Source organism: Lagenorhynchus albirostris, chromosome 17 (assembly GCF_949774975.1).
Source record: "Lagenorhynchus albirostris chromosome 17, mLagAlb1.1, whole genome shotgun sequence".
Lineage (NCBI taxonomy): Eukaryota > Metazoa > Chordata > Mammalia > Artiodactyla > Delphinidae > Lagenorhynchus > Lagenorhynchus albirostris.
In genome coordinates, this window is record NC_083111.1 from 9,196,615 (window position 1) to 9,210,783 (window position 14,169).

The 14,169-nt window shown below is 42.9% G+C and overlaps 1 protein-coding gene across 5 annotated transcripts in view; it reads right to left on the reverse strand.

Moving 5' to 3' along the window:
* TTPA (alpha tocopherol transfer protein) overlaps positions 1-14,169 on the reverse strand; it is a 56,585-nt gene that overhangs the window by 17,773 nt on the left and 24,643 nt on the right. For 3 of the 5 annotated variants that reach the window (XM_060127499.1, XM_060127497.1, XM_060127498.1), the window contains exon 1: positions 2,489-2,692. In XM_060127499.1, coding sequence (XP_059983482.1) covers positions 2,489-2,692 — 204 coding nt within the window. Of the gene's footprint in view, positions 1-2,488; positions 2,693-7,056; positions 7,164-14,169 lie in introns of those variants that run through there. The other 2 variants (XM_060127495.1, XM_060127496.1) reach the window with 1 other exon arrangement.

A 14,169-nucleotide genomic window follows, 5' to 3' on the forward strand; every position in this document is an offset into this window, starting at 1 on the left:
TACACTTTTAATTGTTAGTTACCTATAAATGTTTAATACCCCATTAGAGCTACACTTTTCATTGGACCTGAGATTTTGTCTTCATATCTAGTAGCTGCTGAGTAAGTATGAGGAGAGCTTAGTAGACATCTGATAAAAGAAAAGAAATAAGTAGGCTCCTATTTCATTCCTAATGTCAAAATGAAGTGCAGTAGATCGACAACTTCAACATAAAAAAGAGAAGTCATAAATTACTAGAGAAAATTTTGCATAAGGGAAGAGCTTATGAAACTAGAAGCAATCACAGAACAATCAAATCAATACATTTGATTACATAAAAACTTTAAAATTCTTCACAGAAAGAAAATAGCATTGACGATGTCAAAAGACGAACCGCAAACTAGGACAACAGCCTATTTTCTTTAATACACGAAGATATGAATAAAATGTTTTATATTTTATGTAAACAACGTGGAAGAAAATAGCAAAACAAGCAGTTAATTAGAAAGGAATTTAAAAATGATAAATACATGAAAGATGATTAACCTCACTTGTAATTAAATAAATGCATATTATAATAATAATGAGAACCAGTTCCTCATTATTATTATAGTAATGAGAACCAGTTCCTAGCAGGTTGACACACAGATCATAAATTTGGTGACACAGCATGGGTGATAATACGGGGAAAGACACCATTATGTATTGATAACATAGAAGTGATAAAATAAGTGCAAACACTTTGGAGGACAGTTGGTCTATTCATCAACACTGAAAATGCACATTGCACTTCATCCAGCAATTGTGCAAGTTCAACTTATCCTATAAGGATTTTCCTATTTTTGTATTGATACAATGAAAAAGACATACTAGAATACCCAGTTGGTGTGGAAGAAACCCTATGTGTCTTGGTTTCTGTGTTTTGTGAACTGTCAAGCAAATTGTAGAAATTCAAAAAATAATCGTTGAATGAAGGAATGAACAGCATGCACGGCAGCACTGCCAATGTCTGATGACAACTCCTATGTCCAATACAGGAGACTGGTTAATACATTTTAATATAATAAATTGAGACAATGCAATAGTACACAGCCCCCAAAAGAATAAGACACATGCTGAAACAGATTCATCTCTATGATAAATTATGTTAAAAAGGCAAAATGTAAAACACATACATATGCTTGTGCGACTGTAGATTACACCTGGAAAGGTAAGAGACAGGTAACAGTAACTGCCACTGGGTAGGAGGCTGGCAAGCTAAGGTCTGGGGTGAGGAATTTTTTCCCTTAGAAAGTTACTTTTAGGAACTTGCTTTGCATTCTTTACTATTTATGGATTTTTTTTTTTTACCGTCTGTACTTCTTACTTTTTCAATTAAAAATTAGTTACCAACAACAAAAATCCTCATACTGAGACAGCTGGGACTCTGCACTCTAATACTTCCTCTGCCTCCTAGCTCGCCGTGTGACACTGAGCGAGCCACTTGGAGAAAGGGCTAGATCAAGTTCAACTGCTGAGCACTTCCTACGTGCCAGGCTCTGTGCTGGGTACGTCCTGTTCCGTTAAACTGGTTAATGTTCAGTCCTGGAAACCAGTCATCGCGGGAGGCCCTTTCACCGTTATTTAACAGGTGAGGATGCTGAGTCCGAAGTGCCAGAACTCAAGGTCGCACCCCTCTTTCTGATTCCTGTCTTCCCACCACCCTGCTCTCAACCAGCTGTCATAACACACCTGGAGCCACAGAAGAAGTGCCGGGCTTCCCTGGTGGCGCAGTGGTTGAGAGTCCGCCTGCCGATGCAGGGGACACGGGTTCGTGCCCCTGTCTGGGAAGATCCCACATGCCGCGGAGCGGCTGGGCCAGTGAGCCATGGCCGCTGAGCCTGCGCGTCCGGAGCCTGTGCTCCGCAACGGGAGAGGCCACAGCAGTGAGAGGCCCGCGTACCGCAAAAAAAAAAAAAAAAAAAAAAGAAGCGCCTCATCCGCATCCCCCCACTCAGAACACTCTGGACTGCTTTACCGTCTCGACACTTAAGTGTTACTATTAATAATACTCTTTTGCTAGGATTTGGCTTTAGATCTTCAGTTTTACTGGCAATTTCATTTCCCCCACCAAACGTCGAGTTACCTGCTAAGATGGAATAACTCTAGGCTTCCCACTTTTCAGCTGTCATTTTCTATCTCACCCTCTCTGCCGCGGAAAGTGAAGCATTTCCCCCAAACTTTATAGGTTCGGGAGACTCGTGCAGGGCAGAGTTCCAGTGCTTGGGGTCAAATGGGCCCTCTCCCTAGAAGGTTCCAGCTTTTTTCGAGGTTTCCCGTTTCCATGACCCAGAGAAACTGCAAGGACCAGCGCGGGAATCCTCAGAGCTCCCGCTTCCGCCGCGCGGTGCGCTCGGGCCGCGTCCCCGCCGAGGTCCGGCCGGCGAGCCGGGCGTCGGCGAGGGTCCGGGCCCAGCCGCGGCTTACCGGCCTCTCCCCCGGGTGCGGCCCGGCGGGGAGAACCCCTTACCCGCCAGGCCAGGTCCAGATCGAAGTCCCGGGCGCGCAGGAACCGCAGCAGGAAGGCGTCGCTGAGCGGCCGCCGCGCCAGCCGAGCGCCCGCTTCCCCAGCCCGGCGCCGCAGCTCGGCCAGGCTGGGCTGCAGCAGCGGCGAGTGGTCTGGCAGCCCGTTGAGCTGCGCCCCCGCCGCCGGCCCCGGCCGCGCCTCCGCCATGCCCGCCGCCCCGCTCCCGCCGCTGCCCGGGCGCCGGGGAGAGCTCGGGCCCGCCTCCGCCCCTCCTCCGCGGGCAGCCCGCGCACGCCCCCCGCCCGCCCCGCCTGCAGGGGTGAGCCCGGCCGCTCCTTACGCGGAACCATGTGGCAGCCCCGACGTGCTCAGCGTTCTGGAAGCTCCAGGTCGGAACCCCAGCCTTCCCAGTAAGGAAGGCACTGATGTTCGACGTCAAGGGGAAGATGACAAAGTTTGTTTGCCTTAGTTGATTGTGATTGGTTGGGATGTGTTTTTTGTTTTTTGTTTTGCGGTACGCGGGCCTCTCACTGTTGCGGCCTCTCCCGTTGCGGAGCACAGGGTCCGGAGGCGCAGGCTCAGCGGCCATGGCTCACGGGCCCAGCCGCTCCGCGGCATGTGGGATATTCCTGGACCCGGGCACGAACCCGCGTCTCCTGCATCAGCAGGCGGACTCTCAACCACTGCGCCACCAGGGAAGCCCTTTTTAGGTTTTTTTTTTTTTTTTTTGGGGGGGGGATGTTTTCAGAATAGTCTGCTAGCGTACTTTGCTTTTTCCCCTCCCGCCCTTCCTTCCTTCCTCCCTCCCTCCTCCCTTCCTTCCTTCCTTCCTCCCTTCCTTCCTTCCTCCCTTCCTTCCTTCCTCCCTTCCTCCCTTCCTCCCTTTCTTCCTTCCCTCCTTGTCCTGAAAATGGAAGGAGCCTTAGAACCACCACTTCACGTCTTGGTGACAGGCTCGCCGCGGAGCCCTTCTCCCTACCCCTTCCGCTTCACACCGACTCCTCACCTCAAACTGTGTTACAACAGTGGTTTCCAAAATACACATCCCAAAATGGCACCTTCACCGACTCACTGCTTTTCCCCTTCCTCCCAATCCAGGCAAAGTCTTCTCAGTTCTTGGCACTTTACTCTGTTAGTGACATATACCAATAAATGACTAGTAAGTGCCAAAAACAAATCTTTCTAAACACTCTATACTTCCTCTGTTATGCTTCACCACCATGTCTAGTCCCTCAACAGAGAGTCCAGAATCCTTATGTGACCTCATCTAAGTGATCCTGGGTAATGAAGACGGAGCAGGAAAGTGATGTGGAAGCCAGAAAGGTCGGTAAGTTGGTCTTTTTCTTGATCTCTGCCCTATCCCAGAGTTGACCTGTTTCCCCAAGGGGGAACCCATGAGACGAATTATTATTGAATATATAGTATGCGACAGGTAAATACTAGAATCGCACAAATAAAACCAAATCTTTGCCTTTAAGATGTCCAGTGGCAGGTGAGAGAGACTGCCATTTCATTCATGAAAAGAATAGTTATTAAGCAGCTTCTGTGTCCAGAACTTGTTCCAGGTACCGAGGGTCCATCAGCAAACAAAACAGACAAAACCCTCGTCTTGGGGGCTTTGATTCTTGTGGAGGGAGATAGACAAGGAATGAGATAAACAAGCAATAAAAGAGAAAATGAGAGGTGGTGATAAGTGCTCTGGGAAAACATAAAGCTGTGAAGAAGGATAGCACCTACAGTGATGTTTGAATCAACACCTGCAAGGGGTGAGTAGGCTGGACCAGGGATAGCCTGGACTAGGGATGGGGGGCGGGGTGGGGGGGACGGGTGGAGCAGGCTTGGGAAGCCAGCGGAATAAATCATCAGAATCCAGTAAATAAGCTGTGGTACTTACTTAAATGAGGGCTAGAGATTCCAAGTTTGATTTTTACTTGGAGTGAGATGGAAAGCTATTGGAGTAAAGGCTTACAATTCAACATGAAAACTGTCATGAAAGAGGCAGAGAGAAAGTGCTGTAGAGAACACAGAGGAAGCCTTCCTGACTCTGCCTAGGAGATCTGGGAAGGCTTCATAAAGAGGGGACATTTGCTTGGGCTTAGTGGACGCATTGGGAAAGTATGCCAGGTGAGGGCGAGAGGGGGAGATCAGGAAGAAAGTACTAGCCAAAAGGTGTAGGCTGTGCAAAGCCTTACTTGGAGCTCTGACTAATGAAAACTACAAGGGAAGCCAGTCTTTTCTAGTAGAAGAAAGAGTATACATAGCATATTTTCTTCTCTTTCAATTTTTTTAACACATTTTTCTACTTGTTCTTAGTAATTAGCATCTGCTATTTTGAAATAGGGCAGGAAGTTTAGTGAGAGGGACTTCCCTGGCAGTCCAGTGGTTAAGACTCCATGCTCCCAATGAAGGGGGCGTGGGTTCGATCCCTGGTCGGGGAACTAAGATCTTGCAAGCCATTCAGCGTGGCCAAAAAAAAAAAAAAAAAAAAAAATGTTCAGTGAGAGGTCATGGACATAGCTATAGTATCATGGCTATAACATCCTTTTTTGGAAGTGAGCTATATGGGGTATGGAGTCCAATTTGTTTAGGTCTGCACTGGTAAAACTCTTATAAGATAAGCACAAAAGAAGGTTTATTGATTGATTTAGATTGATAAACATTAAACTCAGTGAAAATGGAACCAACATGGAGCCCAGATGGCTGTGAGAGACGGCTCCTAATAGCCAAGAGGTACAGTGGTAGCAGGGCATATCTGTGACCAAAATGTGAAGCAGTTCCAGTGCCTACAGTTAGTACCATTGAAGAAAGAGGAAAAGAGAAAGAAAAATAGATGGAGAAGTGGTAGAGTAGACTCCTACAGGAAATCTTGATTACTTTCTTTTTATAGATCTTTATTGGAGTATAATTGCTTCACAGTACTGTGTTAGTTTCTGTTGTACAACATTGTGAATCAGCCATATGCATATGTATATCCCCATATCCCCTCCTTCTTTCGTCTCCCTCCCACCCTCCCTATCCCACCCCTCTAGGTGGTCACAAAGCACCAAGTGGATCTCCCTGTGCTATGTTGCTTCTTCCCACTAGCTATCTATTTTACATTTGGTAGTGTATATATGTTGCTGCTACTCTCACTTCACCCCAGCTTCCCCCACCCCCCTCTGTGTCCTCAAGTCCATTCTCTATGTCTACATCTTTATTCCTGCCCTGCCACTAGGTTCATCAGTACCATTTTTTTTTTTAGATTCCATATATATGTGTTAGCATACGGTATTTGTTTTTCGCTTTCTGACTTACTTCATTCTGTATACAAATAACTCAATTTCGTTTCTTTTTATGGATGAGTAATATTCCATTGTATATATGTGCCACATCTTCTTTATCCATTCATCTGTCAATGGACATTTAGGTTGCTTCCATGTCCTGGCTATTGTAAATAGTGCTGCAATGAACATTGGGGTGCACGTGTCTTTTTGAATTATGGTTTTCTCAGGGTATATGCCCAGTAGTGGGACTGCTGGGTCATATGGTTGTTCTATTTTCAGGTTTTTAAGGAACCTCCATACTGTTCTCCAAAGTGGTTGTATCAACTTACATTCCCACAAATAGTGCAAGAGGGTTCCCTTTTCACCACACCCTTTCCAGCATTTGTTGTTTCTAGATTTTTTGATAATGGCCACTCTGACTGGTGTGAGGTGATACCTCATTGTAGTTTTGATTTGCAGTTTTCTAATAATTAGTGATGTTGAGCATCTTTTCATGTGCCTCTTGGCCATCTGTATGTCTTCTTTGGTGAAATGTCTATTGCAATCTTGAGAAAGAAAAACGGAGCTGGAGGAATCAGGCTCCCTGACTTCAAACTATACCACAAAGCTACAGTAATCAAGACAGTATGGTACTGGCACAAAAACAGAAATATAGATCAATGGTATAGGATAGAAAGCCCAGAGATAGACCCACACACATATGGTCACCTAATTTACGACAAAAGAGGCAAGAACATACAATGGAGAAAAGACAGCCTCTTCAATAAGTGGTGCTGGGAAAACTGGACAGCTACATGTAAAAGAATGAAATTAGAACACTATCTAACACCATACACAAAAATAAACTCCGAATGGATTAAAGACCTAAATGTAAGACCAGACACTATAAAACTCTTAGAGGAAAACATAGGCAGAACACTCTATGACATAAATCACAGCAAGATCTTTTTTGACCCACCTCCTAGAGTAATGAAAATAAAAACAAAAATAAACAAATGGGACCTAATTAAACTTAAAACCTTTTGCACAGCAAAGGAAACCATAAACAAGACGAAAAGACAGCCCTCAGAATGGGAGAAAATATTTACAAATGAAACAACAGACAAAGGATTAATCTCCAAAATATACAAACAGCTCATGGAGCTCAATATCAAAAAAACAAACAGTCCAATCCAAAAATGGGCAGAAGACCTAAACAGACAGTTTTGCTAAGTAATGCAGACCATCCTTCTGTCTTTCAACAATGTATCTTAGATCTGAAAAAGCATTTAGAATTCCTGGCATGAGTTTTCTGGAGATGTTACTCACTCTTTGTTTTGAAGTGTCTTCGCTCATATATTGCTCTGGCAAGCTCACCTGCTTCCTGCACATACATCCAGGCCTCTGATACAAAGATTCCAGAGGGGTTTCTGGAACTAGTGGCATAAGGAAATGAAAACAAAAAATGGAAGGAAAATTAGTTAATATTTGTACAACTAACTTACAGTTTACTCTGAAATTATTTAGCAACTATTTATTAACATGTAATAATTCATAAGTATACCAATTATTTTACTTTCAGCTTCACAAAAAGACATAAATACTATTTATTATCATTAAGAGATAACTTCCAAAAACGTACAATTATGACTCTCATACAGATATAAAAATGAACATGTGTTAAGGATTTTTTATTTAACTTGTAAGCAGGGAACCAGGCAGATGTTATGAGGCTCAAAGGAGAAATCAAAATAGCACACATTTACATGGAATAAAGGATGTTGAAATGAATGTGCAAATGGAGACAAAACTAACTTCTTCCACCGTGAAGGGAGGAGGCCAATTGAAACTCTACCAGGTAGGGCAGAATTTGCATGCTTTTAGGTAGCTATCATTGCCATCAGTGAGCTATAATTTATGGTGTTGTGAAATAACCTAGATAGAATCAGAATCAGATCATTCAGAGGGAGTGCTCTGGAGTCCATACAGTGCACAGTTTTCCCCTGAAGCACAATTTTATCCTACATCACTTGGAATGATGTAAATTTATTTTAAAAATTTTAAAGTAATGTTTATGGTGGAAAATTTTAAACAGAAAGAGACTACTAGTGAACACTAATGAACAGGCTGCTGCAGCAATCAATGAGATTTTGCCAGTCTTGTTTTATCGGTCTCCTTTGCTTTTATTTATTTATTGATTGATATTTTTGGCTGCGTTGGGTCTTTGTTGCTGCACACGGGCTTTCTCTAGTTGTGGCGAGCAGGGGCTGAGCAGCCTCAGTAGTTGTGGCACACAGGATTAGTTGCTTCACGGCATGTGGGATCTTCCCAGACCAGGGCTCGAATCCGTGTCCCTTGCATTGGCAGGTGGGTTCTTAATCATTGCACCACCAGGGCAGCCCTCCTCTGCTTTTTTAATAAACTGTAACATTTTAAAGGATCATTTTCCTGGTAAATACTTAAATGTGCATTTTTTTTCTATTATATTATCAAAATACCATTTTTCACACCTAAAAAAATTAGCAACAATTCCCCAATATCATCTAATACCCGGTCTATATTCAAATTCCCCTGCTTGTCTCAAAAATATCCCTTTTAATCTATTCAAATTAGGATACACCTAAATGCGCACGCTTCATTTGGTTGGTTGGCCTAAGTGTAAAAAGGAGCTCTCCTCTTTTTTTAAAAAAAAATTAAATACTTCGTTGGAGTAACCAGGTCAATATTCCTTAGGATTTGCCACATTCTAGATGTGGTGGATTGCTTTTTTGTGGTATCATTGAATTGTTCCTCTTTCCCCTGCATTTCTTATGATAAGTGTTAGGTGAGTCCATGCGGGTTGTGAAAGAATTCACAGAAGTATTAACAAGGGAAGAAAAGAAAGTTTTTATTCACTTTGCAAGGGAGGAAAGGGGCCAGACGCACAGAGTGGCGTTGACCCCAAATGGTGGGGCTTTGAGTCTTTTATTGAGTTTCAAAGAGCAAGGTGCAGCAGGGAGGGGTGGTTCACATCTGTTCTGGTCCACAGCTGTATCTGCACTGGCTGTGCTTCTACAGGATGTGCTGAGAATCTGTAACTTTTTGTCTTCAGTAATTTTCCAGTCCTTAGATGTCTGAAAGAGACTTGATAGTAGCCCTTGACAGGCGCTACTCTATTCTGAACAGTGTTAGATGGGTTTACAATAAGTAGATCTAGATGTTTGATTAGATTTAGGTAGTCTTACTCTGGGAAGACTATTTCATGAGGTGACTCTTCCTTGGATCTTTGCATCTTCTTTGCATAATATCCGTGTGGTCCATTTGGTTTACGGTACTGCTTGATTAGCTGGTTTAGATGCTGTCACCCCAATCCATCCATTTTAAAGTTTTCCATTTCCCTTTTACCCAGTGGTTTTGCATTTGCTGATGACAATCTGTGCTTAGGCCCATTACTTTATTAGGGATTGCAAAATGGTCATTTTCTATCTTACCATTCTCTCCTAATTTATTAGAAAGAATCTTTCTGGGAATAGGAGCTTGCCGTTATGAACTATTTCGTTAACTTGAAATTTAGTTTTTATGGGAAAGGTAAGATAAATGCTTGACTGTTCTCATTAACTGGTTGGCAATATTTACTAAAGCTGAAAATATTCATGCCTTATGACCAGCACTTTCACTCTATGTATATGCACATATATTCATATGTATAACATGGGTGTAACAAAATGTGTCTATATATGTAGAATACATATATTCAACAAAGAGTACCATATGTTCAACCAAAAAAAATGTAAAAAAATGTTTGTAGGAGCTCTATTTGTTGTATCCCAAGTTGGAAGCAATGAAACTGTGGACTTAAAAAATTATTCACAACCTAAAATTTGAGAGTTATATTTCATTTGGAGGGAATTTTTAGGACATCAAGCCCAGGAGGCAGCATCTCAAGTAACCCGGAGAAAACTCTCCGAGGAGACAAGGCGACTGGGGAGTCAGGTTATACAGAAGTTTTGCAACAAAGGGCAGGTCGTTGGGAACATCAAAAGATTGTTGTAAATTAAAGAAAACCAGATATCCCAAGTTTAGGAATTTAGCGCTTTTCTATGTATGGGAAGACGCAAGAGTCTGGTCTCACTGAAATTCTTCCTTTGATATGCACCTCAGCTATCTGGGGTCAGTATCCTGTATTTTCACATCCTAGGTTTCCTCAGGGCTCGCCGTAGGGAGTGGCTGCAGTCTGATGGCTGCTAGATGGCAGGTATTCTTTCCTTCCGGAGTTTCCTCAGAGCTCACAGACTCACGTTGGAGGGCTGCAATTGCTGATGACTGTGAAATCCTTTGCTTATTGATACGGCAGGAAATATTCCATTTCTCGAAACTGTCCATCAACAATAGGGGGGATGAATAAATTTTGGTATATTCAGACACTCAAGCACTCTATATAATGAGAATGAACAAACCAACCACACACAGCGTGGATGCATCTCACAAACATAGGTAGAGTTAGAGAAGGCAGGCATTAAAGAGTTCATGCTGGATTGTTCCATCGATAACAAGCATAAAACCTGGCAGAACTACTGTGTATTAGAAACGTGGGTCCCCATGGGGGGCAGATGGTGATTGGAGAGGCACAAAGGCGCTCGCATTCTTGCTCATTTCTACTGGAGTGTCTTGGTTTCTAGGTGTCTTTAGTGAACAGAAGCAGAAAGTGCATTGTTTTAAAGCAGAAGATGCTTCATGAGTCCAGACCTATTTTTCCCAAACTGAAGCTTGCCATGGTGTTACTGACCTTTGATTTTATATTTGTAACCCTGTTCCCTTACACTGGATATCTTACCCCTTACTGATATTGACATACTTAGATGTTTTAATCATATAATTTACATGTAAAAGTTTAAAATTAGCAGTATCAATAATACTGTTAAGAAATAAGATCACTGAATGCTGTTAAAGATTTCCTTGTGGTCCTTTTTGTCCTTAGGATATGTCTGTGGGGAAATTAAACTTGCCTGGATTGCTTGTTGTTTCTATAAAAAGACCTAGGCTCACAGAAACATCTTTACATACCATGAGGATTAGATTATGTAGCAGTGTGTCTAGTTAATTGCTCTGACCTGAAAGGATAGGAAGACTTCTCTAATCTCCTGGAGAAAGCCAGATGACCACATCTCAGTCCCTAGGTTAAGTCCCCACAGTGCCAGGAAGACTGGAATGGCTATCCCAGAATGAGGAGACAGCTCTAAATAGTAGAAGCTGAGAATCAAAGGGAGTAGATCTCTTTAGCTCCTGGGGAGATTTTATATACACACCAAAGGTCTGGAGGTCTAAGGAGGAGACCCTTTTAGGAGGGGTGGAGGACAACCTCCTTTTATGCAAAGATGAATCATTTTTCCTCAACACTCCTTAGTAGGGGTGTTTGGCCACTCATGTAGGAAAATTATCCTTTAGTATTCATCAAGTTGCCCTGGGGTCAAGGAATGGGACAAGGGGAACCAACCCACTTAATTTACTGTAAATGTTTAGTAAGAACTCTGTTTCTGACCCAAAACACCTTGTGTGTACAGGATAAAATGAATAAAGATGAATAATAAAAACCTTTCTTTATTTTTCCAACTATATCTTATTAGGGATATACAGTCAAAATACTTGCGTTTTAAATTCACTTAAGAAATGCTGTTTTCTGTGGGGTTATGCGACCAATTTAATACAGGAGTTTATTTGTCCGCTCCTCCTATTTCCAAATAAGGTCACGGTCTGAGTTCTGGGAAGGACATGAATTTTGGGTGGACACTAAACCAGTACCAAACCTGAGGGTGGTAATGACTTTGTTTTCCACCTCTTCACTGTTGTAAATAGTCCCTTTATTAAACTATATCCTAAATTATCCAATTTGAGTGTGCCATCTGTTTCTGGTCAGAGCCCTGTCTGACCAACCAGTGTGGCATATTAAGACAATCAAGGTGTCTGGATGAAGTAAGAAAGCAAGAGAGTTTGCACAGCCCCGGGTAAGATCTGGATCCCAGCTGCCTAAAGGCAACTTGCTTCTGATTATCTTCACTGATAGGGGCTTGGAGAGCCCTTTTTCTTAGGTCAATAGCACAATGTTTATTTGCTCCTGTCAAGAAACCACATCTTGGAACCTCAGCTATAACTGGCATCACCACCGGCTCACGTTTGTAATAATTCAGAGTCACCTTCTAAGAACCATTTGGCTTTTGCTAACTGAAGGAGCAAGTTAAATAGCCCCAATTTCTGCAGTTACCTAGGGATGTGGTCCTGCTTCTGGGTTACTACCTTGGAGATAATACGGGAGATTGGCATTGGGGGTGGGTGGAGAGAGAGAGCAAGGTGGTCCGTTTTGAGGGATTCTTTTTGGCTCTTTGTACTAAAATAGCACGTACTCCATGGGTCATGACCGATATGACCAGATACCAAATATGCTTATTCCCATTATCTATTCTGCGAGTGAGGAAGTGACCATAGGATCAGTCTTCTATCCCATCAGATTCACTAAAATAAACTCAGGTCAAGACTTCATCTATCACTTATCTCCATAAGCCTCATTCTGATGGAAACCATAGAGGTATTTTGGGGCTCTGGGGATTAGCTTCATAATATCTGGGAGCCCTTAGAACTCAACGTGGTCCTTTTTCTCCATTGCTCTGTTACTCTGATAGATAGCTTCAGGTCCCTCTGGGCTTGATATGGGGGAAAGATTTGTATTATACACCTGTTGCAGAACAGGGAATGTTCCAGAAGGACCTAGCTTCCCCCTCAGTCAAGTATCCCCACGTCTGTGGACTGTGGACTGAGGGTGTAAACTGGGTACTTACTGGTCCATTCCTGTGGTGAGGGAAAAGGACCTGGGCTTTGGAGTCAGAAAGCCAGAGTTGGACCCTGATTCTGTTTGGCAGCAGACGTGACCCTGAGGAAGCGCCTGGCTCCTCTCTGAAAGGGGTTCCTTTGATTACCTCATTGGGATGTTGCAACGGTCAAGTCAAATGAAATAATATAGGTGAAAGTGTGTTGTAGTAACTACAGATGCAGGGTATCAAAAGAGCATCCTTATGTTTGTTCAAGATCTGTTCATTGTCAGGTTCATTACGTGTATCACATATATTTAATATATACTTATGTAGATTATATGTCATTATTAAGTTTTTTGCTTCAACGTGCCAAAATGCTCACACACATTCTTTGCTTTGTGACTCTGGCACTGAGTTCTAACTGAACTGATTACTAATTTAAATCAGCTAATTTTGTGTCTGCTACTTTGCTACCCACGTCGCCAAGTGAATTTATCTCAGGATCACATGTAGTCTCTTCTGATTACTGTCCTAGTGACCTTAAATACCGACACCTAATTCTAGCCCAAGTCCCTGACCCTCATTTCATTCCTTCTGAGGCACACATTTTTCATCTCTGAATTTGGGATACATGTAAATGGCTTCTTACAATTGCTATTGTCCAGGCCATGGTTGTGACACAGTAGATGTTGCCTGCACACCGCAAAAAGGCAAGCATGAAGACTTACAGAGGGAGTGTGCATGACGTGGAAGCAATCTGAAGATAAAATAATGGTGCAAACTTTTTTGTGTGTGGAAAAATATACATAAGAAAATATGTATCAGTTCAATCATTCATAACTGTACGATTAGGTGGCATTAAATACACTCACAAGGTATTCACCACTACCTATTCTTCAAACTTTTTCATTACCCTCAACCAAAACTCTGTACTCAGTAAACAATAACTCTTCTCCCTGCCAGCCCATGTAACATAATGTTTTCAAGGTCCATCCATGTTGTAGCAAATATCAAAATTGCATTTCTTTTTATGGCTGAATAGTATTTCATTGTATGTATCTACTACATTTTCTTTATCCATTCTTCACTTGATGGGCACTTGGGTTGCTTCCGTCTTTTGGCTATTGTGAATGATGTTGCTATGAGCTTTGCTGTACAAGTATTTGTTTGAGTCTCTACTTTCAAGTCTTCTGGATATATACCTAGGAGTGGACCTTCTGCACTGTATTGTAGTCCTATGATTAATCTTTTGAGAAACCACCAAAATGTTTTCCACAAAGGCTGCAGTTGGTGCAATCTTTTATCCTCTGTCAACCAAAAGATCAGCGGTGCAAACCAAAAGGTCATGGGCAGGAGATGGGGGCATTGGTGAATCACATGTAATTATCAACATTCCTAATGTCAAAATAAAGTAGTTCTACTAAATTGTAAACCTGGCTTAGAGTCCAGAACAAACGAGGCTTAGTTCTTTCGAGGACTCTTTTTTTTTTTTTTTTTTTTGCGGTTCGCGGGCCTACCACTGCCGCGGCCTCTCCCGTGGCGGAGCACAGGCTCCGGACGCACAGGCTCAGCGGCCACGGCTCACGGGCCCAGCTGCTCCGCGGCATGTGGGATCCTCCCGGACCGGGGCACGAACCCGCGTCCCCCGCATCGGCAGGCG